Genomic DNA, 23,548 nt, shown 5'->3' on the forward strand with positions numbered 1-23,548 from the left:
TTGATCCAACACTGTGCGTGCTTGTGTGTTTGTGTGCGCGTGTATGTGATGTTAATTATGGTGGACGTGCCTTCAGTTTTGCTTGGAATGGCCAGCTTAGTGTGCATTTTAGAAACTGCCAGGACCTGAGAGCCTGATGGGGTCTCGGAGATCAGAGTCCGGCCACTGTCACCTGCGTTTTACAGGTAGAGAAATTAAAGTGCACTGTGAGACTCCCTTTTCATCCATCTGCATCCTGCTCTGTGCCAGGCCCTGTGGGGCGAGGGTTACAAAGGTGGCTGACACCCTGCCTGCTCAGGGGGCATGCACGCTGGGAAAGGGCTTGGGGCTGGGGGTGAGGAGTCAGGGATGGGGGAGCCCTGTCCATGGAGTCAGAGACCAGAGGCGGAGGGCCGCTACTCCACACCAGCTCCTTCCAGTTCCTTCCAGCTCCATCCTCTCCTCCTGATTAACACAACCTGGTGAGCACCACCCTGGGTCAGGATGCAGGGAACATGGGGCGGGACAGTCTCTACCTGAAGTCCTGTGTCTTCCTGGACCCCTCACTCATGAAGGGCTCAGCCAACTCCAGAACATAAGAAGAGCAGAGACGTGCAGGGGACATTAGGGTGCAGGGGAGGTGACACACGCGCAGAGGCCAAGGGCTAGGTTGGGGGCTAAGGTGGGCAACGGCAAGCATCCTGAAGCCTAAACTTGCAAGGAGATGGTTTGGGGTGGCTGGAGCGGGTCGGAAAGCAGGGGACATCCTGCCCGGGGCCAACTGTCCAATAGTCAGGGACATGGCAGGAGGCAAGCTGCGTGTGCCGAGCAGTTAGAATGGGCAGCCTCCGCTTGCGATGCCTCAGCTGCTCAGTCCCGTCCCCACACGTCTCCCCCCTCACCCCATTTTACAAATGAGCCTCAGGCCCCACAGAGCTAGGTGACAGGCCCAGGACCACACAGGCTGGATGAGGGGCTGAGCCAGGATTGCTCCCAGGTCTTCCGGGCTCTACACTGGGAGGGTTAGAGAGCGTTTCCCCTCGGCTTGTTTTTGGCTGGAAGAATGCAGGTACAGCCCATCCATGCCCAGTGTGGTCATTCATGTCTCAGGTGTGTAGACACGCACACGTGTGCATGGTGCTGTGACCTGTCTTCCTGCGTCCTTTTCTCTTTAGAGCCCTTCTCCTGTCTTTTTAGTTGGCTGCTCGTTAGTCAACATTTGAAAGCCCGCTATGAGAAAATGCCTCATGCTTGAACTGGATGGAGAATGAAGAGGTGCTTTCTCTGCTGCGGAGGGGACAGTCTGATGTAGCGGTTGAGGCACAGCTGGCCTTGAGCAACCACTGGGCCTCTCTGGGTCTCAGTTTTCACATCTGAGAAGTGGGCGTGCTGGGGCCGGCCCCGTGGCCGAGTGGTTAAGTTCGTACGCTCTGCTTCTGTGGCCCAGGGTTTCACCAGTTCGGATCCCGGGCGCGGACATGGCACTGCTCATCAGGCCGTGCTGAGGCGGCGTCCCACATGCCACAACCAGAGGCACTCACCACTAGAATATACAGTTATGTACTGGGGGGCTTTGGGGAGAAGAAGAAGAACACAAAAAAAAGATTGGCAACAGATGTTAGCTCAGGTGCCAATCTTAAAAAAAAAAAAAAGTGGGCATGCTAACAGAGATGCAGTGGGGATCCTATATAAACCTTTAGAGCCAAAACTGCTCTGTATGGCTTGGTTCTTCTTTTACATCCTCTGGGCTTTGTCTCAGCGCGGTGCAGTTAGAAAGGTCCAGATCACTGGTTGACCTGTGTGTGGACTAGTTGGCTTGAAGGAACAAAGCAGAACTCAGAAATGTCTGGCGTCGTGCAGCCGGCAGCGAGTCTCGGCCAACTGGCACTTCTGTTGCTGCGTGATGTCCCCCATGCCCTGGCTGGCTGCCCTGCCTGGGAACAGGCAGAAGCTGTGAAGGTGCAGGACATTGGTTCTCATGGCCAAGAGAACCACCTGCTAAGGCCGCTGTCGCCACGAAACCCAGAGGCTTTGCCAGGTCTCTGCAGAGACCCCGTCCATTCCAGAGTGGCCTCAAAACAGCCCTGCCAGGGGCTGGCCCGGTGGCACAGCGGTTAAGTGCGCACGTTCCACTTCTTGGCAGCCTGGGGTTTGTCGGTTCGGATCCCGGGTGCGGACATGGCACTTGCTTGGCAAAGCCATGCTGTGGTAGGCATCCCACATATAAAGTGGAGGAGGATGGCCATGGATGTTAGCTCAGAGCCAGTCTTCCTGAGGAAAAAGAGGAGGATTGGCAGCAGTTAGCTCAGGCCTAATCTTCCTCAAAAATAAAAAAAAAATAGCCCTGCCCTGTGCCATGGTCCCTTCTGTAGTGGCACTCATGCTCCACAGGTGTAGGCAGAAGCAGGCATTGTCAGAATTGCATTTGTGCCAAAGGCCCTAGGGACAGAATTCATGGGCCACCAGCGGCAGGTTTAGGGTTGTCGAGGGCCCAAAGCTGTGAAGGGTTGGTTGCATGCAGGCTGGGGTAAAAGTGATCTTCGTCCTCCCCACGTCAGGTGGACCTGTTGTGGCCAGCGGCTCTCTGAATGGCCCCCTCTTCTTCATTGATCCTTTGAAATAGGAGCTGGGGCTCCGAGAACATTCCGGATGCCCCAGGTTTCATTCCTTTAAGCAGTCTTTTTGTCTAATGATCAAGGAGTCTTCACAAGGGCTTGAAGAGCACCTGGCTGGCTCAGAGTGGCCTTTTAAGTACGCACCAAAGGAGGCAAGGGTTCCAAGAAAGCCTCTCATCCAGCTGGGGCAAAGCGTTTGACTCGGGCTGGCTGGGCCGCTGCCGAAATGCCAGCTGACCTTGAGTTTCCATCCAGGTGGATTACGAAAACCGGCTTTGTTTTGTTCCTCGTCGAACCCCTCAGGCGGGCTTTCTTGACATCGACTTTACCAAAGGGGAGGAAAAAACAAAACAAAACAAAAAACTTGCCCCCTCAAAACCCACAGTCCTCTGGGGGAGGGCACGCTTCGCTGACCCGCAGGTTTTTTGGGGTCTTTGTGGGCTCTGCCAGGAGCAGGCCACTGGCAGTGGGGATGGAGCACGTCACCAAGTGGTGGAACAGACGGGCTTCTTCCACGGGCTCCTACAGTGTCAAGGAGGGGCTGCCGGGCAGGCCCCGGGTCAGAAATGGAGGACTGAGGCCAGATAAGGAATCGGACAGGGATACGGCCACATAGTCACTTTGAAAGCAGGGCGGCCAGCCTTCCACCCACTCTCTCGAAGTTCCCTAACTATTTCCACAAACTCTTCATCATCCTCAGGATAAACCGAAGCAGCTCCCACGGACAGCGCCCGAGAGCAGAGCTTCCTCCCAGCCCTGCTGTCAATGTGTGCGGCCCTCGCGTGGGTGCCCGGGCTGGCCAGCCCTCCAGCTGATCTGGCCCGGGTATGCTGCCTGGGGGAGAAAGGGAAGACCAGAAAATATGCTTTAGGACAGAGGCAACTGAGAAATTCTAAAGTGGTAACCCAGGGTTTTTTGGGTTTTTTTTAATTGTGGTAAGATGTGCATAACATGAAATTTCCCGTCTTAGCCATGTTTAAGTGTGCAACCATCACCGCCATCCACCTCCAGAACTCTTTCGTCTCAGAAACTGGAACTGTCCTCATGAAGCAGTACCTCTCCATGCCTCTCGCACCCAGACCCGGGGACCCTTTTACTGTCTGTCTCCTCTAGAGAAGTGGGATCCTACGGTATTTGTCCTCTGTGACTGGCTGATTTCGCTTAGCATAGTGTCTTCAAGGTTCAGCCATGTCGTAGAGTTTCCATCCACGTGTCAGGATTTCCTTCTTTTTAAAGGCTAAATAATATTCCATTGTATGGATACAGCACGTGTTGTTTGTCCATTCCTCCATCCATGGACACTCGTTTTGTTTCCACCTGTTTTGAATTGACTATTGTAAATAGTGCTGTGAACGCTGATGTACAAATATTTGTTTGAGTCTCTGCCTTCAAGTCTTTGGGGCAACCTGTTTTGACAATCTGTGCCAGGGCCCTTCTCAGTGGCTCTGACCAGCCCTCAGACTTCCTTCTCCTTCCTTCCACACCCCTCCTTCTGCCCCGGCTCTTCCTTCCGCCCAAACCAGCTCCCAGGCCACCTCCTCTGAAGGCCTTTCTAGAGCCCGCGTCCCCTGTCCCGGCGATGCTCCCGCGCCTGACGCCTCCAGCACTTTCTGCTTCTCCCCTGCAGTGCGCAGTCTGTGCTGCGTCACAGGCCCGTCGCCGGCTTCGCTCTCCCGTGAGATCCCGTCTCCTGGCGGCCGGGGACTGGCGTCCTCAGGTCCTCCCTGAATGGAGTCAAGTGTTGTGGAGAAGACTGATTGATTCTGCTTTAATGAGCCAAGTTGAATAAAAGATGAAAGACTGTTCTTTTTTAATGGTGCCTGAGCCATTATTCCAAAATGGTGCCTACAAGCTACCTGCAACTGGTCGTAAACACATAAAGCGAGGCCTGGGGAGGACGGAGCCAGCTGCTGTCAGGGACGGTTCCTGGGGGTGGGGGGCCCTGGGCAGAGTGAGGAGGCGTCGGGAAGGGTGCTTCCACGGCCAATTCCACACACTTCAGTGTTTTTTGAATTCTTAACGACAAAAATGAATTTATTACTTACAATTTTAAAATTTTGTTCTGACTTTTTACTTTGTGATGATTGTGGATTCACATGCAGTTTTAAGAAGTATTACTTACAAATTTTAAGCAATAAAAAAGTACAGGGAGTGTATTTTAAGGTAAAATTATTTGCTGTGTGAAATCATTTCCATTCCCACACCAGGAGGAAAGTCGATCTCCGCCGTGTAAGAGCAAATGAATTTCCGTTTCCAGGGTGGTGCCCTTTTCCCAGCAGGACAGCTCGAAGGATTGGTGCCTTTTCCAGCGTGCTTGGCTTGTTTCATGTATTAGTCCTCCCCGGGCTCTTTGCTTTGCCGGCTCTTCCCTCCCCTTCAAGCCTCACCAGGGCCCCCCAGACCACCCCTCAGGAGTGGCCGCTCCCAGCCCCTCTGCCTCCCACTGTTGAGCTCATGTCCTTCAGAACTCTCCAGGACACAATCATTCCTGGACGCATTTGCCTCCTCATTCTCCACCGGAATGAAGCTCCACATGGGTGGGGACCGCACCTAGCTGTCCCCAGAGCAGGGAGGCACTCAGAAGTTTTTGTTGAATACATGAGTATTTTCTGAGGTCGTGCTTTGTGCATGACCCTTTGCTGGGAGATGTACGAGATGAATCAGGCAGGAGAGAATGGGCACACAGTGACTTCTGTTTATTGAGATATCGTTCATGTAACATCAAAGCACAATGGACAATGGGGGCAACGCAGTGGCATTTAGCACTTTCACAAAGTCATGCAACCATCACCACTACCTGATTCCAGAACTTTTTCATCACCCCCAAAAAGAAACCTCATACTCTACAGTTAAAACCCACTTCTCACTTCCTCGGCTTCTGGCAACTGCTAATCTGCTTTCTCTCTGGATTTACCTGCTCTGGACATTTCGTATAAATGGAATCATACAATATGTGGCCTTTTGTGACTGGCTTCTCTCACTTAGCATAATGCTTTCAAGATTTATCTGTGCTGTAGCATGGGTCAGTACTTCATTACTTTTTACGGCTGAGTAATATTCCATTGTATGGATAGACTACATTTTGTTTATCCATTCATCAATTGGTGGACATTTCTATCATTTCCTCTTTTTGGTTAATCTGAATAATGCTGCTTTGAACATTCATATACAAGTTTTTTGTGCAGACAAATGTTTTCAGTTTTCTTGAGTATATGCCTAGGAGGGGAACTTATGGGTCACACTTTTACTCTATGTTTAATTTTTGAGGACATCGTGACTGTTTTCTGCAGTGGCTGCACCATTTTTTATTCCCATTAGCAATGTATGAGGGTTCCAATTTCCCCACATCCTCACCAACACTTGGTATTTTCCATCTTTTTATTGTAGTCCTAGCAGGAGTGAGGTGGTATCTCATTGTGGTTTTGATTTGCATTTCCCTAATGGCTAATGATGTTGGGCATCTTTTCATGCGCTAATTGGCCATTTGTATATCTTCACTGGAGAAATGTCTATTCAGATACTTTGCCCATGTTTTCACTGAGTCACTTGTCTTTTTATTGTTGTGTTTTATGTATATTCTGAGTACAGCCCCTTATCAGATGTGTGATTTGCAAATATTTTCTCCCATTCTGTGGGTTGTCTTTTCACTTTCTTGCTATTCCTTTGAAGCAAAAGTTTTTAATTTTGATGAAGTCCAATTTATCTACTTTTTCTTTGGTTACTTGTGATTTTGATGTCATATTGAAGAAACTATAGCCTAATCTGAGATCAAAAAGATTTATGCCTATGTTTTCTCCTAAGATTTTTATAGTTTTAGCTCTTCCATTTAGATCTTTGATCCATTTTGAGTTAATTTTTGTGTAAGGTGTGAGGTAAGGGTCCGACATCATTCTTTCACACGTAGATATCCACTTGTCCCAGGACCATTTGTTAAGAAGACTCTTCTTTCCCCCATTGAATTGTTTTGGCACCCTTGTCGAAAAACAATTGGCCATAGAGATATGGGTTTATTTCCGGACTTTCAATTCTATCCCATTGATCAATATGTCTATCCTTATGGCAGTACCACACAGTCTTGATCACTGTAGCTGTGTGATAAGTTTTGAAATTGGGAAGTGAGTCCCCCAACGTTGTTCTTCTTTCTCAGTATTGTTTTGGCTCTTCTGGGTCCCTCGCATTTCTGTGTGTATTTTAGAACCAGCTTGTCGATATCTGCATAAAGGGCAGCTGGGATTTTGATGGGACTGTGTTGAATCTATGGATCAGTTTGGGAAGCATCGCCATCTTAATAGTATTAAATCTTCCAATCCGTGAACAGGGACATCTCTCCATTTATTTAGGTCTTCTTTACTTTGTCTCAACAATATTTTTGTAGTTTTGTGTACAAGTCTTAGACTTCTTGTGTGTGTGGTAAATGGAATTGTTTCTTAATTTCATTTTTGGATTGTTCACTGTTAGTGCATAGAAATGAAATTAATTTTTGTCTGTTGATCTTGTGTCCTGCCACTTGGCTGAATTCATTTCTTAGTTCTAATAGGTTTTTTGGTGTGTGGGTATGAATTCCTAAGGATATTCTGTAGGCAAGATTGTGTCATCTGTGACTAGAGGTAGCTTGACTTCTTTCTTTCCAATCTGAATGCCTGTTATTTCTTTATGTTGCTTAATTGCCTTGAGTATAACCCCCCGTACAGTGTTGGATAGAAGTGGCAAGATCAGCCGTTCTTGTCTTGTTCCTGATCTTAGGGGAAAAGCTTTCCGTCTTTCACCATTGAGTATGACGTGAGCTGTGGGTTTTTCATAGATGTTGTTTATCAGATTGAGGAAGTTCCTTTCTATTTTTAGTTTGGTAAGTGTTTTCATTATGAAACAGTGTTGGATTTTGTAAAACGTTTCTTCGGCAGCTATTGAGATGATCGTGTGGTTTTTATCCTTTATTCTATTAATCTGGTGTATTACATTGATTGATCTTCGTATGTTGAACCACCTTTGCATTCCTGGCATAAATCCCACTTGGTCATGCTGTATAATCTTTTTTATATGTTGTTAGATTTGGTTTGCTAGTGTTTTGTTGAGAATTTTGTGTCTGTATTCATGAAGGATATTCATAAGGGCCTAAACTTTCCTGTTCTTGTGATGTCTTTGTCTGGTTTTGGTATCAGCAAGTGTCTTTATACAAAGTCGAAAGCGAAACACACAAAAGAGGATGATAAATATCTAAAGATTTCCCAAGAAATAAAGGAAAATCAGCACGTATTGGCTACCTGCTACATGTCAGACACTCTACTTAGCAACTTCCCGAAGGATGAAGAGAAGTCACCATGGAGAAAGTGATGTTTAAGCTGGGCCTTGGAGAATGAGAAGGGCAATAGGGGAAGAAGGGCAGGCAGCCCAGAGGGAGGGACCTAAGTAAGCAAATGCCTGGAGAGAGGACCCCACAGGGTGGAAAGGAAGTGAGCTGTCCAGTTTGCATAGGATATGTGCGGGGCAGGTAAAGAGGCATACGGGGCTGAATAATGTCTCCAAAATTCATCTCCACCTGGAAACTCAGAACGCGACCTTATTTGGAAATAGTGTCTTTGCAGATGTAATTAGTTAAGATGAGGTCATTCTGGATTAGGTGGGCCCTAATCCGATGAGTAGTATCCTTATAAGAAGAGAAAACAGAAACACAGAGACGCACACACAGACAAGGGCCAAGTGGGGACGGAGGCAGAGATTGGAGCGACGTGTCTACAAACCAAGGAAAGCCTAGGATTGCCGGCAACCCCCGAAGCTAAGGAGGGAGCCTCCCACAGACCTTCAGAGGGCGCCTGGCCCTGCCGACACCTGGGCTTCAGACTTCTGGTCCCCAGAGCTGTGAGAATAACCTCCTACTGTTCAAGGCATGCAGTGTGGTGCCTTGTTGCAAACAGGAAGCTTGTACAAGGGAGAAGGAGCAAAGATGAGCTGATGCCAGGTCCTGGAGCGTATTACAGGCCAGGCGAGGACTGGGCTTTCCTGGTAGACTGACCGCTGGCCGTTCTGAGCCAGCAGCTCGGGGCCAAGGGGAGGGGTAGACACGTTTTCAGGGATGCTTTTTAAAAGATGTTGCTTTTTAAGAGATGCTTTTAAAAAATAGAGCTTTGTTTTCCTCTTTATCTTCCTTTGTTTTCTTTCTAAGTTGTTGTCTCTGGGAGTCGAACACCACATGGGTCAGGAGCTGGAGCTTTGGGTCTGCCGCCCCTGGCTGTCCACACCCGCTCTGCCATTTATCTCCTGCGAAATTTGGGGACGTCGCTCCTGGCCTCAGTGTCCTTAGCTGTAGAATGGGGTTAATAATGGCTCCCTCATGGGGTTGCTATAAGGAAGTCTTTCAAGCTCCCTGGCACGGAGGGAGCCGCCAGTGAATGGCAACCACGGCGACGAGTGCTTATCTGTGCCTCACTTTTTCCTGTACTTTTTTTCTTTTTGAAATTATCCTTATTGGTTTTACAATATAGAAAGCAATGCAGACTTCTTGTAAAAAAAAAAAAAAAGAGTGTAGAAGATTAGCTTATTATTTCTGATTAAAAATGATACATTATTCCTTTTAGAAAAGTTGTGAAATAAAGAACAAGATGAAAATAAACTATAATCATACCATCTAGAGATGACCGTTATTATAATTTTAGTGCAGTTTTCTACTTCCATAATGTATTTATGTAAATATAAAGTATCTATAAATATACATTATATATAAAGCCATATTGAGATCATATTTCACATAGTTTTGCATCCTACTTTCTTCATTCAACGTAATAGTGTGAGCATTTTCTTTGGTCGTTAAATACTTTTATAAAATGTTTTGTCATAGCTTAATGGCGTTATATCATATGAATGTGCCACAATGTATTAAAATATTCTCCTATTGTTGGAATTTAGCAATAATACTGAGTTGAATATTGGTATTTTTTACAACTTTATTGAAGTATAATTGATGTACGATAAACTGCGTATATTTAAAGTGTACAGTTTTCTGAGTTTCGACATATACCTAACCCATGAAACCATCGCCGCAATCAAGATAATGAACATGTCCATCACCCCCAAAAGTTTCCTTGCGTCCCTTTATAATCCTTCCTTCCCTCCCTCCAGCCCCTGCCCCCAAAGCAACTAACCTGCTTTCTGTCACTGTAGGTTAGTTTGTGTTTCCTGGAATTCTGTATAAACCAAATCATGCAGTCCCTACTGCTTTCAGCCAGCAGAGTGATTTTGCGGTGTATCCACATTGTTGCGTGTATCAGCAGGTCCTTCATTTTTATTGCTGAGTCGTAGTTCATTGCCCGTATATACCACAATTTGTGTATCCATTCACCCGTTGATCCCTGGGTTGTTTTCAGTTCTTAGCTATTACAAATAAAGCTGCTGTGAACATTTATGCAGAAGTATTGCCTGTGGACATATGTTTTCATTTCTCTTGGTAAATGGCTGGGTCCTACAGTAGGCGTGTGTTTTACTTTTTAAGAACCTGCCAAAGTGCTTTCCAAAGTGGTTGCAGCATTTCTCATTCCCTTGAGCAGTGTGTGAGAGTTCCACTCCTCCGGGTCCTCATCAGCGCTTGGTCTGGTCGGTCTTTTTCGTTTTAGCCAATAGCAGTGTGTAGGAGCAGCTCATCGTGGCTTTAGTTTGCAATTCCCTGATTAGTAATGATACCGAGTATCTTTTCATGTAGCCTTTTGAGTCTGGCTTCTTTCACTTAACATAATACATTTGCGATTTGTCCATGTTGTGTGTATTCGTGGTTTCTTCCTTTTTACCACTGAGTAGGATTCCATTATACATACGTACCACTGTTTATTTATCCATTCACCAGTTGAAGGGCTTATCTGTTGATTCTTGTTCTTGCAATTATGAATAAAAACTGCTATAAACATTCACACAGATTTTTGTGCGAGCCTTGTCATTTATCTTGGATAAATACCTAGCAGTAGGATTGCTGAGTGGTATGGTAAATGTGTTTGAATTTATAAGACACTGCCAGACTGTTTTCCAAAGGGGCTTTTTCATTTTACATTCCCACCAGCAACGTGTGCAAGTTCCAGTTACGCTGCCTCCTGGCCAGCTCTCTGTTCTGTCAGTTTTCCTTTGTTTGTTTTTCAGTCATTCTAATACATGTGTAGTGTGTCACACTGTATGTCTTTGTGTCGCATTGTGGTTTCCATTTACGTTTCTCTCATGATCAACGATGTTGAGCACCTTTTCATATGCTTATTTGCCACCTTATTTGATGAAGTGTCTTGCCAAATCTTTTGCCCATTTTAAAATTTTGTTGTTTGTTTTCTTATTACTGAGTTTTGAGGGTTCTTTATAAATTGTAGATATAAATCCTTTATCAGATATGCATTGTGCAAGTGTCTTTTCCCAGTCTGTGGCTTGTCTTTTGATTTTCTTAATGATGTCTTTCAAAGAGCACAAGTTTTCCATTTTAATGAAGTCCAGTTGATCGATGTTTTTCTTTTATGGATCATGCTTTTGCTGTCGTATCTAAGAAATCTTTGTCTAACAATACCACTGAGTTTCAAGAGTTCCCCGTACATGCTTTGGATACAAGTCCATTATTGGACATATGTGCTGTGAATGTTTTCTCCCAGGCTGTGGCTTGCATTTTTGTTTTCTTTAATGGTGTATTTTGAAGTTAGGTATCACATCTCGGTCTGTGATCCATTTTGAGTTAATTTTTGTGTATGACATGAGGAAAGGGTTGATGTTAATTTTTTGCATAGAGATATCCAGTTGATCTCACCATTTGTTGAAAAGCTATTCTTTCTCCGTTGAATTGTCTTTGCATCTTTGTTGATAATCAATTGATCATAGTTGTCTCTTTCTGAACTCTCTCCTCTGTTCCATTGATCTAAAAGTCTACCTTTTCACCAATACCAAACTGACTTGATTACTGTATGTTTATAATAAGTCTCAAAATCAGATACGTCCTCCAACTTTGTTCGTTTTAAAATAATTGCTTTGGTTATTGTAGGTCTTTTGCATTTCCATATGAATTTTATAGTCAGCTTGTTGATTTCTACCCAAAAAAAATCCTGCTAGAATTTTGATGGGGATTGTGTTGAACCCTTAGATCAATTTGGCAAGATTACCATCTTCACGATGTTGACTGAGTCAATCCATGGACATGGTATAGTGCTCCATCTATTTAGGTTTCCTTTAACTTTTCTCAGCAAAGTTTTGTGTTTGTTATTTGTTGGACTTATTCCTAAGTATTTTATGTAGGTTTCTTTTTTTCTTTTTGCTATTATAAATGGAATTTTTCTTTATTGACATATAATTGATATATAACATTATATTGGTTTCAGACGTTGTGTTGTCAAGCTGGAGCTGCAGTGTTGAATTAAGAATATGCAGATATGACCTGCTGAATGAGGGAGCACATGCCACCCACACGGGGTCAGCTCCCACTTTGGGGAAGTGAAACCCATGAGGCCATTTGGATTGAAGGCACAGTTTCAATACACCCACACAAAGGAAATAGTCATAAGATTTATTACTTACAGTTCCCAGAAGCGAAGGGGCGTATGAGCCGGGGAAAGGGCAGTTGTCTCTCCCAGGTCATGACGGAGCAGGAGATAGAGAGCAGGGTAGCAAGCACCTGCTACCCTGGTTGGGATGGATGTCAGAAACTTTTCATAGGCTTAATTCTAAGCGATTATTTTAAAAGATGCCCCCAGGAGAGATAAAGGGAGAACTTACGACAAGAATCCTAAATTTAAGTCCTTATCTAAATGTGCAGACTCTGGATGTGAGCAGGGTTATCCTACTTTAAAATGCCTAGGCAGCAACTCAGAAAAATGAAAGTTGTTTTCCTCAAAAGCTATTTTCTCAAAAATTGTCTTTCTTATCCCAGGTGTATAACATAATGATTCCACATTTGTATATATTGCAAAACGGTCCCCACGATGAGGCTAGTTTGGAATCTTTTATTTATAATATTTTCCAATTGTGTGTTGCTAGACTTTAAGAATACAATTGATTTTTCTGCATTAATCTTTTATCCTGCAATCTCACCAACTTCACTTATTAGTTCTAACAGTTGTTTTGGAAATTCCATGGGATTGTTCATGTAAACAACCGTATCATCTGCAAATTGGGACCGTTTTCCTTCTTCTCTTCCCATCTTTATGCACTTTCTTCTCTTTTCCTGCCTCGCGTGGAGGCTGGAGCCCCCAGGGCTGTGTTGACGAGAGTGGTGAGGGCGGGCATCCTCGCCTATCCCCGTCGTGAGGGAAAAGGTTGGTCTCCTACATGTGGTATGATGGCAACTAGAGTGAGGCAGGTGCCCCTTATCAATGTGAGGTGGCGCCCTTCTAGGCCTAGTTCCCTATGTTTTTTGTCATGAATGAGTGTTAGATTTTTGTCAGATGCTTTTTCTGCATTCATGGGTGTATTTTTTTTTGGATATTTCTGGCTCTTAGGATCAATACCTGGAAATAAAAGTAGAGGATGAAAATGCATAAACATCTCAAGCTGTTTGCATGCTAATTCCTGGTTGCCATTCAGGGCAATTTGACCGGTGTAGAGTCCCCCGAGTCATGCAAGAATGTTTCCCCAAACCCTTACCTACAGTGAATATTCTAATTTTTAAATTACCGGCAATTTCGTAGACTTCCCCCTAAATGATATCTTATCCCATTTGCATTTATTTCATTACTCTGGACTTGAAAATTTTATTGGTTATTTGTATTTATTCTCTAGTGATTTGTTTTTTCTTATCCTTTTGACATTTTTCTATTGGGAATTTTTTCTTTTCTTTTTGATTTACATACTTTTTTTCATATTAGAGATGTTGATCTCTGTCATATGTATGTCCCAGTTTGTTCTTTGGCTTTTTGTTTTGTTTTTAATAGATTGTATTTTTTTAGAGCAGTTTAGGTTCATAACAAAATTGAGCGGAAGGTACCGAGATTTCCCATATACCCCCTGCCCTGCCCACATGCACAGAACCCCACTATGGACATCCCCCACCGGTGGTGCATTTGTTACAATTGACAAACCTCAGTTGACACATCATTATCAACTAAAGCCCACAGCTTACGTTAGGGCTCATCTTGGTGTCGTGCATTCTGTGGATTTGGACACGGGTAATGACACGCATCCACATTACAGTATCCTACAGTCATTTCACTGCCCTAAAAATCCTCTGTGCTCCGCCTGTCCACCCCTCCTTCCCGCCACTTCCTGGCCACCACTGATCTTTTTACTGTCTCCATAGTTTTGCCTTTTCCAGAATGTGATATAACTGGAATCATACAGTGTGTAGGCTTTTCAGACTGGCTTTTTTCAATTCGGAATATGCATTTAAGGTTCCTTCCTGTCTCTCCGTGGCTTGATAGCTCATCTCTTTTTCGTGCTGGATAATATCCTCTTGTCTGGATGGACCACAGTTTGCTTGGCCGTCCACCTACTGAAGGACATCTCGGCTGCCTCGAAGTTCTGGCAATTATGAGGAACCATCAAAGGGGGGCATTATTTCCAGCCCCCCTCACCCCATCGTTCCCACTCCACACACACACAACAACACCCTCCAAAACCTGCACACCCTTCCCAACATGCCATGCCCTGCTCTCCCCATGGGGTGGGCTGAAGTTTCCAGAAACCAGATTCAGGATGGAGGCTCACGCTGGCAGAGACATGGGCAGAGGCCCCCTCTCCGCTGCTGTGGCCAGAAGGACTGGTCCCCTGGAGGAGGAGGAGCTGATTTCAAACCAGGAAAGAGCCCCAGAGAGAGGGCCCACCCCACTCCTTCCTGCAGCAACTCGCCTCCACAGGCAGGAGCCTGCTTAAACCCTTTACAACTCCCAGGGGGAAATTATTGGCATTAATTAATTGATTGATTAATTAATTCAGGACACTATACTTGAGACCTGGGGCTCCATCGAATTAACATTCAGCTGACTCTAAAGGCTCGGAACAAAGAAAAGCAGGAGCATTTAGAAGTTTGAATATTTCAAAATAGTAAAATCTGGCCCCAGTGTCTCTTTGACCTTGAGAACCACAACTCAATAATTTTGGAGGTTTCTTCCTCCCTCCTCAAGCCTTTTCTGAAAGTGGACACTTCTGGTATGCGTGTATGAGTTATCTATTGCTGCGTAACAAACGACTCCAAAACATAGCCGCTTGAAATAGCAACCTTTTATTTGCTCACAGTTCTGGGCTAGGCTGGTGCTGCCGGGCTCTCCCCGGCTCCTTCAGGCAGCCGTGGCCAGCTGGAGGCTCGACTGGGTGGAGGGTCTGCAATGGCCTCTGTCCACATGGGTGGGGGCTCCGGTGCTGACTCTCATCTGGGCCTCGTCCTCATGGTCTCGTCTCTCGTGCCTGGGCTTCCTTATCTGGCAGCAGGATGCACCAAGAGTGAGAATGCAGAAGCTGCCAGGCCTCCTGAGGCCAGGCTCCAGAGCTCACAGAAAGGCACTTTCACCGCATCCTATTGGCCAAAGCAACTCACAGGGCCGCCTGGATTCCGGGGCTGGGGAATCGACTCTGTGCCTCACATTGCGTGGGTTGCCAAGTGGAGAAAGAACTCACTTGCTGTGTTTTGCGGTGACGATGCTGGCATTTCTCTCTTTCGTTTCTGTTTTTGCATTTTGGTGATCCTTAGAGCACAACAAAACTAAGAAACGCTGTATTTCCTAGCGTTTAGCATCTTCTGGTTCTATCTATAAAACATTTTAAACTTGCAGTTTGGAGAATTATTGCCTAAATAAACTACCCTTTTAATTTTAATGCAGCACACATAATAATTTTATGACCAAGCCAAATTATAACCAGCACATATGAATAGTCTTAAAACCAAATTGCTCCACGTGTGTGAAAAGATGAAAAATAAAAACTGTGCATATTTCAATTTCCCCAAGATTTTATTTCTTTACAATTTTTTTTTTCTATGACTTCAAAATTCCCAGACCTTTTACATTTTCATCCCAGGCATGAGCATTAAATGACTTCGCGTCCTATGCCAGGCCTGTGCTGGGAGCTGGAGATGCAGCAGCAGCCAGGGTACAGTTGTGACCCTTGGCAGGCGATGTCGTCCTCCATGACCTCGATGGCCATACGGTCATCTGCCATCACAGACCCTAAATAACAGGGAGCTGAGGCTTCCGTCAACTTTGCTCCAGTTTGAACCCCTGGAACCCCAGCTGTAGGTCCCAGGCATAGTGTCTTGAATTAATTAATCGATCAATTAATTAATGCAAATAATTTCCCCCTAAGGAGTTGTAAAGGGTTTAAGCAGGCTTCTGCCTGGAGGCAAGTTGCTGCAGGAAGCTGCGGGTGGGCCCTCTCTCTGCAGCTCCTTCCCCCCCGGGGGACCAGTCCTCCCACTGCAACAGCAGAGCAGGTCTTCCCCCCCGTGATTCTGCCAGAGTGAGTCTCCATCCTGGCTTGGCCTGCCCCACAGGGTGAGCAGGACGCCCCAGGTTGGGAGGGCGTGCAGGTTTTAGAGGATCCACTCGGAGCCTGTGGAGAGGGGAGGATGAGGGGCGGGGGCTGGAAATAATGCCACCCTTTGGTGGCTCCCCTCCAGCTGGTTTGGAGGCCAGCCCGGGATGGGCCGGCCGGCCGGGGACGCACGCCGAGCACATGCTCCCCGGCCGCTGCGGCCGCATTGTTCCATAAGCAGATTATGAAACGCCGCATGAAGTGGCCTGGCGGGGGGGCTGACTTCAGACCTGCGACTTGCCTTGTTTCGCAAACAATAATTGCACAGCGCAGCCCAGTCAGGGTCCACTTGGGAAGACGGGAGAATCCCTCAGCCTTTTGGGGTCCGAGTTTGCTGTGTGGCCACAGTGGGTCAGCTTATCCGCCTATCTTGCCATCCGGGTATCTATCTTGACCTGAGGCTGTCTCCTCGGAAAGCCCAGGTGCCCCACAGAAATGGAAGGACCAGGCTCTGTCGCCTCCTCAGACGGGTGGGGAAGAAAGCCCCCTCCCACCCCCCAGGCCGGGTGTTGTTCTAGAAGCAGCGAAGGGTCTGAAAGGGCAGCCTTTCTCTTTGAGGAAGTTCCGAGTTCTGAGGGACTGTGCTCAAATCATCCAAGACTGGGTACCCGCTGGAGGAAGAGGTGCCTCTGACACTTTTATGTCCTGGGCTAAAATGAGAAAGCAGGATAAGGCGACAGCAGGGGTCTCTCTGTAGGATGCTGGGCTCAGAGTCCAGACCGAAGCTTGCCCTTAGCCTGCGTGGACGTCAGCAGGCATTTGCTGGATGTTACCATTAAATCTCAAGAGAGAGCATTTAGCCTGTGGGGTGGCTGAATTCATGTAATAAAATATTTTGCAACTGAGGTTCTAAACAAATTCATGAATTTTTTTTAAAAAAAGCAGAATAAGTGGGGTTGTATTGTGAACTTCAAACTTAGAGGCAGTGAAATATGCCGGTGAGGACATGGGCCACAAAGCTTGGGTTCAAATCCAGCTCCACCGCCTGATAGCTGTGTGGTCTGGAGCAAGTTACTTAACCTCTCTGCGCCTCAGTCCCTCTTCTGTACAATGGAGGTAACAACACTACCCATCCCAGAGGGTGGGCCAGGCCCATGCTGAGCGTTTGTAAATGTTCCTTGTTTATATTAATAGTATTAATAACCCAAATGTTTCCTTACTGAACCAACACTTTTTCAGGAAAATAGTGAACCAATCTAAATCCAAAAGGAAGCTCCGTGCTGTCCGAAATGGTCATGAAACAGCTCCTCTTAGGAAACCCTGAGGACCAGGGTGCCCAGCACTGAGCGCTGTGCAGCCATAGTCTACACAAAGCCCCATTTTTACCCTCGCGTTGCAAATGTGGAAACAAAGGCTCAGAGGGGCTTGGTAACATTGCCAAGGTCACACAGCAAGGGCCAGTCAGTGTGACCTCTTCTGTCACCTTGACCACTTACTGCCTCTATTGAAGTGGAACTGAATTTGACCACGAAAATGCTTTCCCATCTACATGAAAATGTCACTGGGCATGACCTTGACGGGATTCCTTCACTCCTGGTGTCTCTGGAGAGCCTGTGACGTGCACGTGTGTTTGGTGTGCGTGTTTCCACGGTTTCCCCCAGCCCTCCCCTGCCCTTCCCCCCTGGCTGCATGGACAGAGAAACGTGTGGCCATCACCTGGCCTGCTCCAGCAGCTCCCCCTCCAGCGCGGACGCCCACCTGCGCTTCTCGGACAGTGACGGCCTCCTGCAGACCCCGCGCTGGGACGAGCCACAGCGGGCGTGTGCCCTGGAGCAGATCTGTGGCGTGTTCCGTGTGGACCTGGGGCACATGCGCTCCCTCCGCCTGTTTTTCAGGTGAGCTCCATCTCTTGGTGGCTTCCCGGAAGTTGGAGGTTGTGCCGTGTCTGGGCGCGGGCTGGGGCTCCGGGGTCAGGGCCCCGGCTGTTTCACTAACGCCAGCATCCCTAAACCAGTGCTTCCCAACATCACTGTCTCATCAGCAGTGGTACCTACTATGACTGCCCCACGGGAACCTGGTCGGGTGGCTCCCTAACTCTTCCATCTGCCCTCAGGGTGTTGGTAGCCGGCTATGGCTTGGAACTCTGGCTTGGGGGAAGAAGCGAAGAAGCCAGACCAGGGCTGCACAGAGAGTAGCGTCTGCAGGCTGCTCCCTGTCACCCACCCAGGGGCTCTGCGGCTTGCCCGTGTGCTCAGGACCGGGCTGCGGCTTTCTGATGGGCGGACCATGGCTATTAGTGTCCTGCCTAATAGTTACATCTCTCCTCCCGAAAGGCAGGGTGGCCCAGTGAGAGACAGTGCCAACCACAGACCTGCTTAGAAGAAACAGGCGCGTCACTGGAAGGGGTTGCCCCACCAGAGACACATTCCGGCCTTTCACGGAAGGGCGGCGAAGGTGGGGCTGCCCGCCTGATGGATGTGCCGTGAATTTCCCTGCAGGAGTCTCCCAGAGTGCCACCCGTGAATGATGTTCTCTCAGTGCCCACCCCACCTGGGTTCAAAACCTGCTTCCACTCCGCTGGTCTCCTGGAGAGAAAGGACTGGGCGGCCTGGCGGGTGGGAGCGGGGGCGGCAGGCTGCTCTGGCAGGTCTCCCGGGAGCGAGGCCGGCCCTGCGTCCGGGCCTCCCCAGGAGGGAGCTGTCTTGCCTTCTTCAGCAGAGGGGGCAACGGCATAATTCTGTCCCCCTCCCACTGGCAGCCAAACTGCACACACGGGGACACTTCCCGTTTCCTGCCTCTGAGGTCGGGCGATAGCGCGGCCTCTGATTAGGCCTGGAAGAAAAAACCCGTTGTTTACGCGTTCTTCGGTCTTTTCTCTGCCCGCTGTCATGGCCGCTCAGCGACGAGGCCTGCACCAGTGGCCAGCTGGTGGTCGCCAGCCGGGAGAGCCAGTACAAGGTTTTCCACTTCCACCACGGGGGCCTGGACAAGCTGTCGGACGTGTTTCAACAGTGGAAATACTGCGCCGAGACGCACCTCAAAGACCAGGTAGGCCAGAGGCCCAACTGAGGGTTGGGAGTGGGACACCTGGCTGCTGGGACCCCCCGCCCCGGGTCCAGGACTTCCCCCACACAGGTCTCTGCTCCCGAGCCCGAGGCCTCCCGGGTGTGACCCGTGGTCGCTGGGTGGCTGATAGAACAGCAACTTTGGTCTTGAGACATGGGTTTGAGAGGCCCAGGGCTTCTGTGAAGTCAGAGCTCGGCACTTGAAAAATCATGTTTTGACAAGGCTTCCTGCCATATTTTGCTCAATCTACATACAAATGTAATAAGAGCTCTCTAATTATCTGTTTAAGATACTGTATGTGCTTATTAGAAATGGGGCTGACTTTAAAATTCCCTGCCTTCCACAGAGCCTCCTGCTGGCTCCCCTTATTAAAGTAGCATGGCGCTTTTTTCCCCCTACATTGAACAACCTTTGATTTTTGAATTAAATGTCAGCTGCAGTTTCGCCCTGGATTCGTGACTGCCCGTGGAGACAACCTGACAGGCGGGCTCCCGCTCGCAGAACAGCGACCCCATTGTATGCGGCCAATCACGTGTAATTTATTGCAGGCCCTCCCGGCAGAGGGAAGTTGGGCCGAACGAGGCATTAATTCCGTGTTTGCGGCCGGGGTGGGAGGGAACGCGGGGGGCGGCGGCGAGGGGCACGGCGGTTGGTGGGAGTGGGCCGGCCGGGGAGCTGAGCGGCCAGGGGAAGCCGATGCTGGGATGAAGGTATTTTCATTTTAATTGCGTCTAATTACACTTGCCATTTAGGGGTTTGTGTGCAGGGGCGGCCGGTCCCCCTCCTTTCAGGAGAGAGAGAGAGTCTTTCACGTTCTGGGAAGACAGCACCGCTCCAAAGCCCAGAGTCGGGGACGCTGATCTTGCCCATTCCCTCCTGTCCAGCAGGTCGCCGACGAAAAGACGTGCATGCGGTTCTCCATCCGTCGGCCCAAACTGCCCTCGTCCGAGACGCACCCCGAGGAGAGCATGTACAAGAGGCTGGACGTCTCCGCCTGGCTGCGCCACCTGAACGAGCTGGGCCAGGTGGAAGAGGAGTACAAGCTGCGCAAGGTGAGGCCGGGCCCTCGGGAGGGTGGCCGGCCAGCCGGGGGGAAGGGGGCCGGGCACCCTCGGGGGCCACCTCCAGGGGGGCCTGTGCCCTTGTGCGAGGAGCTGTGTGAACACGCCCGATGAAGCAATCAAAGCCGCCGGGTTGAAAAAGAAACCTCCCGAGCGGGTTTGGGGGATCCCGCGTCAGCCTGTATAGAAGGGCGCACGGTGAAATGCAGCACTTGCAAACCCGAGGATTAGGCCGCGACGTGAGAACGACACGTTAATCTGAGCGCCACCCCAGGGGGGGCATTGACATTGAAATGAGCCTGGTTTGTGTCCTGTATGGGAATGGAGGGCCGGCTCTTTCCCCTGCAAACATGTGCAAATTGCAGCGATCTGAATCAAGGCATCAGTTGTCAAGAAGGCGCAGCAGAGCCACCAAAACACACGTCTCCCGGGATTTGGGGGTGCTCTCAGCGGCCCTGTTTTGGCCCCTCCCCAACTTTCGCCGCTTCCTCCAGGCCATTTTCTTCGGCGGCATTGATGTGTCAATCCGGGGGGAGGTCTGGCCCTTCCTGCTGCGTTATTACAGCCACGAGTCCACGTCGGAGGAGAGGGAGGCCCTGCGGGTGCAGAAGCGGAAGGAGTACGCGGAGATCCAGCAGAAAAGGTGACCGCCGCCCGGCCAGCCCGCCCCCAAACCGCGGAGGGAAATGTCCTTTGAAAAGGCAATTGGAGGTGCAATTCAGCATTGATAATACGTTCCGTGACCCATAGTCTCTTTCGAAAATGGGTCTCCCAGGAACGTGAGTGATAGGGTTGGCTAAGTGCAGCCATTATCCCGAGCGCTCAGCCTCGGGACCACGGCCTCTTTAGCTGCATGTCAAGGTCTTAGAATTCGTTTTCAGAAACAGACTTAACGAGGCGCTGACATCCTACCGCTGGACGCTGGGGTGGCAGCCGGCCTCAAGGGGCCAGCCGGGAGCCCACTGCGGAGGTCTGTCTGGGCCTGGCTGACCCCAGGCCGAGGTCAGCTCTCCCCTCCCGGACGCAGGGACCCATGAGGCCAAGTCAATGTTGGGAAAGGCCTCGGACACGCACCTCCAAGTCAGCGGGGAGCTGGAGGGTTTGCAGCGGCAGCAGCACCCCAGGCCCCTTCTGGGGAGCAGGGGCTCTGCTGCAGTGTGCACAGCTCGCTGACCCCAGCGGGTGCTCTGCTCCGGGCCAGGCTCTCCATGACTCCCGAAGAGCACAGAGCCTTCTGGCGCAATGTGCAGTTCACCGTGGACAAGGATGTGGTTCGCACAGATCGGAGCAACCAGTTCTTCCGAGGCGAAGGCAATCCCAACGTGGAGAGCATGAGGTACCCGCCTCCCCTGGGCCGCACCGGTCCTCCTCGCAGAGGCCTGGGCCCAGCTCCCCGCCTCACTTCCTCACCTGCCCCTCTGTGAGCGTCCCCTTACCCCTCGGGCCTCAGCTGACCCTCTGGGAAGTGGGCAAGCAGCAGCAGCATCTGCGGGGGTTAGGGGTCAGGTGTCTTTCTTCCTTCCTTCACAATGCCCGGAAGTAGAGGATCGTTAGCTACTTCGGCAATGTCGATTGGCCTCTTATGGCCCCAGCGTCCCAGGGAAGCCCTGTAGGTCCCGCCCAAGGCTGCCAGCAAAGGCCCCCATCCTCCGGGCCTCCACCAAGACTGGCCTTACTTGGCTCACAGCAACCATGGATGAGCCTCTGTCTCCCAGTGGGTGGTCCTCGCAGTGATAAAGCCACACTGAGCCCGGGGTTGGCATCTTTGACATTCTGCTGCTGCCTGGCAAATAATTGCACAAAATTAGCAGCCCATAAAATGTCCCTGCCAGCCCACCCTTTGTCACAGGCAGTCGGCCATTAAGAAAATGAGACCCACATTCCTCCTTCCCCTCTGCTCCAGAGGTCTGGGCATGGTGACTGGTTAATTGCAGGCCACTCAATTTCCCAAGGCTTCAGAGACAGTCCCCAGAGCTGCCCTCCTTCCCCTGAGATCGAGGCGAAGGAGGGGCATCCTGGCAGCCCAGGGTCTCCAGCCTGGGGTTCTGCTGGTGCTGGCCCGGGTGACATGCCACCAAGCAGACAGCAAGGGTGGGCTATGTTGTGGCCACTCTCCGCCAACCGCCCTGCTCTCTGCACCGTGTCGCCAGGAGGATCCTGCTGAACTACGCCGTGTACAACCCGGCCATCGGCTACTCCCAGGGCATGTCGGACCTGGTGGCACCCATCTTGGCCGAGGTCCTGGACGAATCAGACACCTTCTGGTGCTTTGTGGGTTTGATGCAGAATACCATCTTCGTCAGCTCTCCTCGGGACGAGGACATGGAGAAACAGCTGGTGAGGCTCGGGGACGTGTGGTCGAGGGCAGCCGGGAGAGAGCACGCTGCCCCCTCCCCTTGCTGCCAGGGGTCATGTGTGGTCAGCAGGCAGCAGAAAAGCCGGGTGGGCGCTGCCAGTGTAGTATGGGGGGCTTAGCCCTGGGCCTCTGGGGAAGAGTCAGCTTTCCCAGGAGGGACGCAGGCTGCTCCCAGGCCTCAGGACCCACTCTGCCATCCTCACCCCATGCTCCCTGCAGGCCGGACTGTGCAGAGCCTGCCCCTGGGGCCTCCCACCTCCCTGCTCGGAGCATCCCAGCCCAGGCTCCGTCGCAGGGTGAGGAGAGAGGGCCCATCGCAGCTGGTCCTGTGCTTTATCAGACAGGTCTTCAGGTCCGTCTGGGCTGCTCCCTGCCAGGGTCCAACACAGCCAGGGTTCCTGAGTGGGGACAGGAACCGGAAGAGCTCCTGAAGCCACCCTGGAGCCCACTGGGCGGTTGTCACACCCTACCCAGCAGGCCTTCCCTGCACGGCCTCCCCTAACCCACACAGACCAGGCAGCACTAAACGCTGGGGCGGGGACAGGCAAAGCTGGGCAAGCCGGAGCCAGGAGTGTTCACTCGTCACTCTTCACAGCACCTGTGTGTTCCAGGCACCTGCCAGGTGCCAGGTGCCGGGCTCTGTGGCCTGGTCTCAGCACCCAGTCCAGGAGAGCGCCTCAGCCTGAAAGCTGACAGCTGGGGGAGAGGATGCTGGGTGCAGGGGAGCGATACAGAAAGGGCCCTGGTGACCGAGACGGGAAGGAAGGCAGGGGGACCAGGCTGACTCCCTGTTGCGTAGGGTCTGGCCCTGGGCACTGCCAAGACTTGGCTGAGCACAGCGTTCTGGGCAGTGACACTGTGTGGCCTGGTCTTGTTGGACCAGATGCAGTGAGGGCAGAGCTGGATGCGGGGCCTCGAATGCCAGGGCCATGGACTAACTGTCATAGGGCCACTGAAGACTGGAAGGGAGAGCACAGCGGAGGGTGTGAGGACGAGGGAGCGGGAGCAGGGAGGCGTGGACTGGAACAGAGGACACCTGGGCGGGGGTGGGGAGTGTCCTGAGGGAG

At 50.0% G+C, this 23,548-nt stretch overlaps 1 protein-coding gene across 11 annotated transcripts in view; it reads left to right on the plus strand.

The window, feature by feature from the left end:
* The window catches only part of TBC1D16 (TBC1 domain family member 16), an 81,546-nt gene that overhangs the window by 47,880 nt on the left and 10,118 nt on the right, over positions 1-23,548 (plus strand). For 6 of the 11 annotated variants that reach the window (XM_070561384.1, XM_070561389.1, XM_070561391.1 and 3 more), the window contains 6 exons: positions 17,732-17,893; positions 18,899-19,046; positions 19,949-20,116; positions 20,620-20,768; positions 21,327-21,461; positions 22,276-22,462. In XM_070561384.1, coding sequence (XP_070417485.1) covers positions 17,732-17,893; positions 18,899-19,046; positions 19,949-20,116; positions 20,620-20,768; positions 21,327-21,461; positions 22,276-22,462 — 949 coding nt within the window. Of the gene's footprint in view, positions 1-17,731; positions 17,894-18,898; positions 19,047-19,716; positions 19,775-19,948; positions 20,117-20,619; positions 20,769-21,326; positions 21,462-22,275; positions 22,463-23,548 lie in introns of those variants that run through there. The other 5 variants (XM_070561387.1, XM_070561392.1, XM_070561388.1 and 2 more) reach the window with 3 other exon arrangements.

This window comes from Equus przewalskii, chromosome 10, assembly GCF_037783145.1.
Source record: "Equus przewalskii isolate Varuska chromosome 10, EquPr2, whole genome shotgun sequence".
NCBI lineage: Eukaryota > Metazoa > Chordata > Mammalia > Perissodactyla > Equidae > Equus > Equus przewalskii.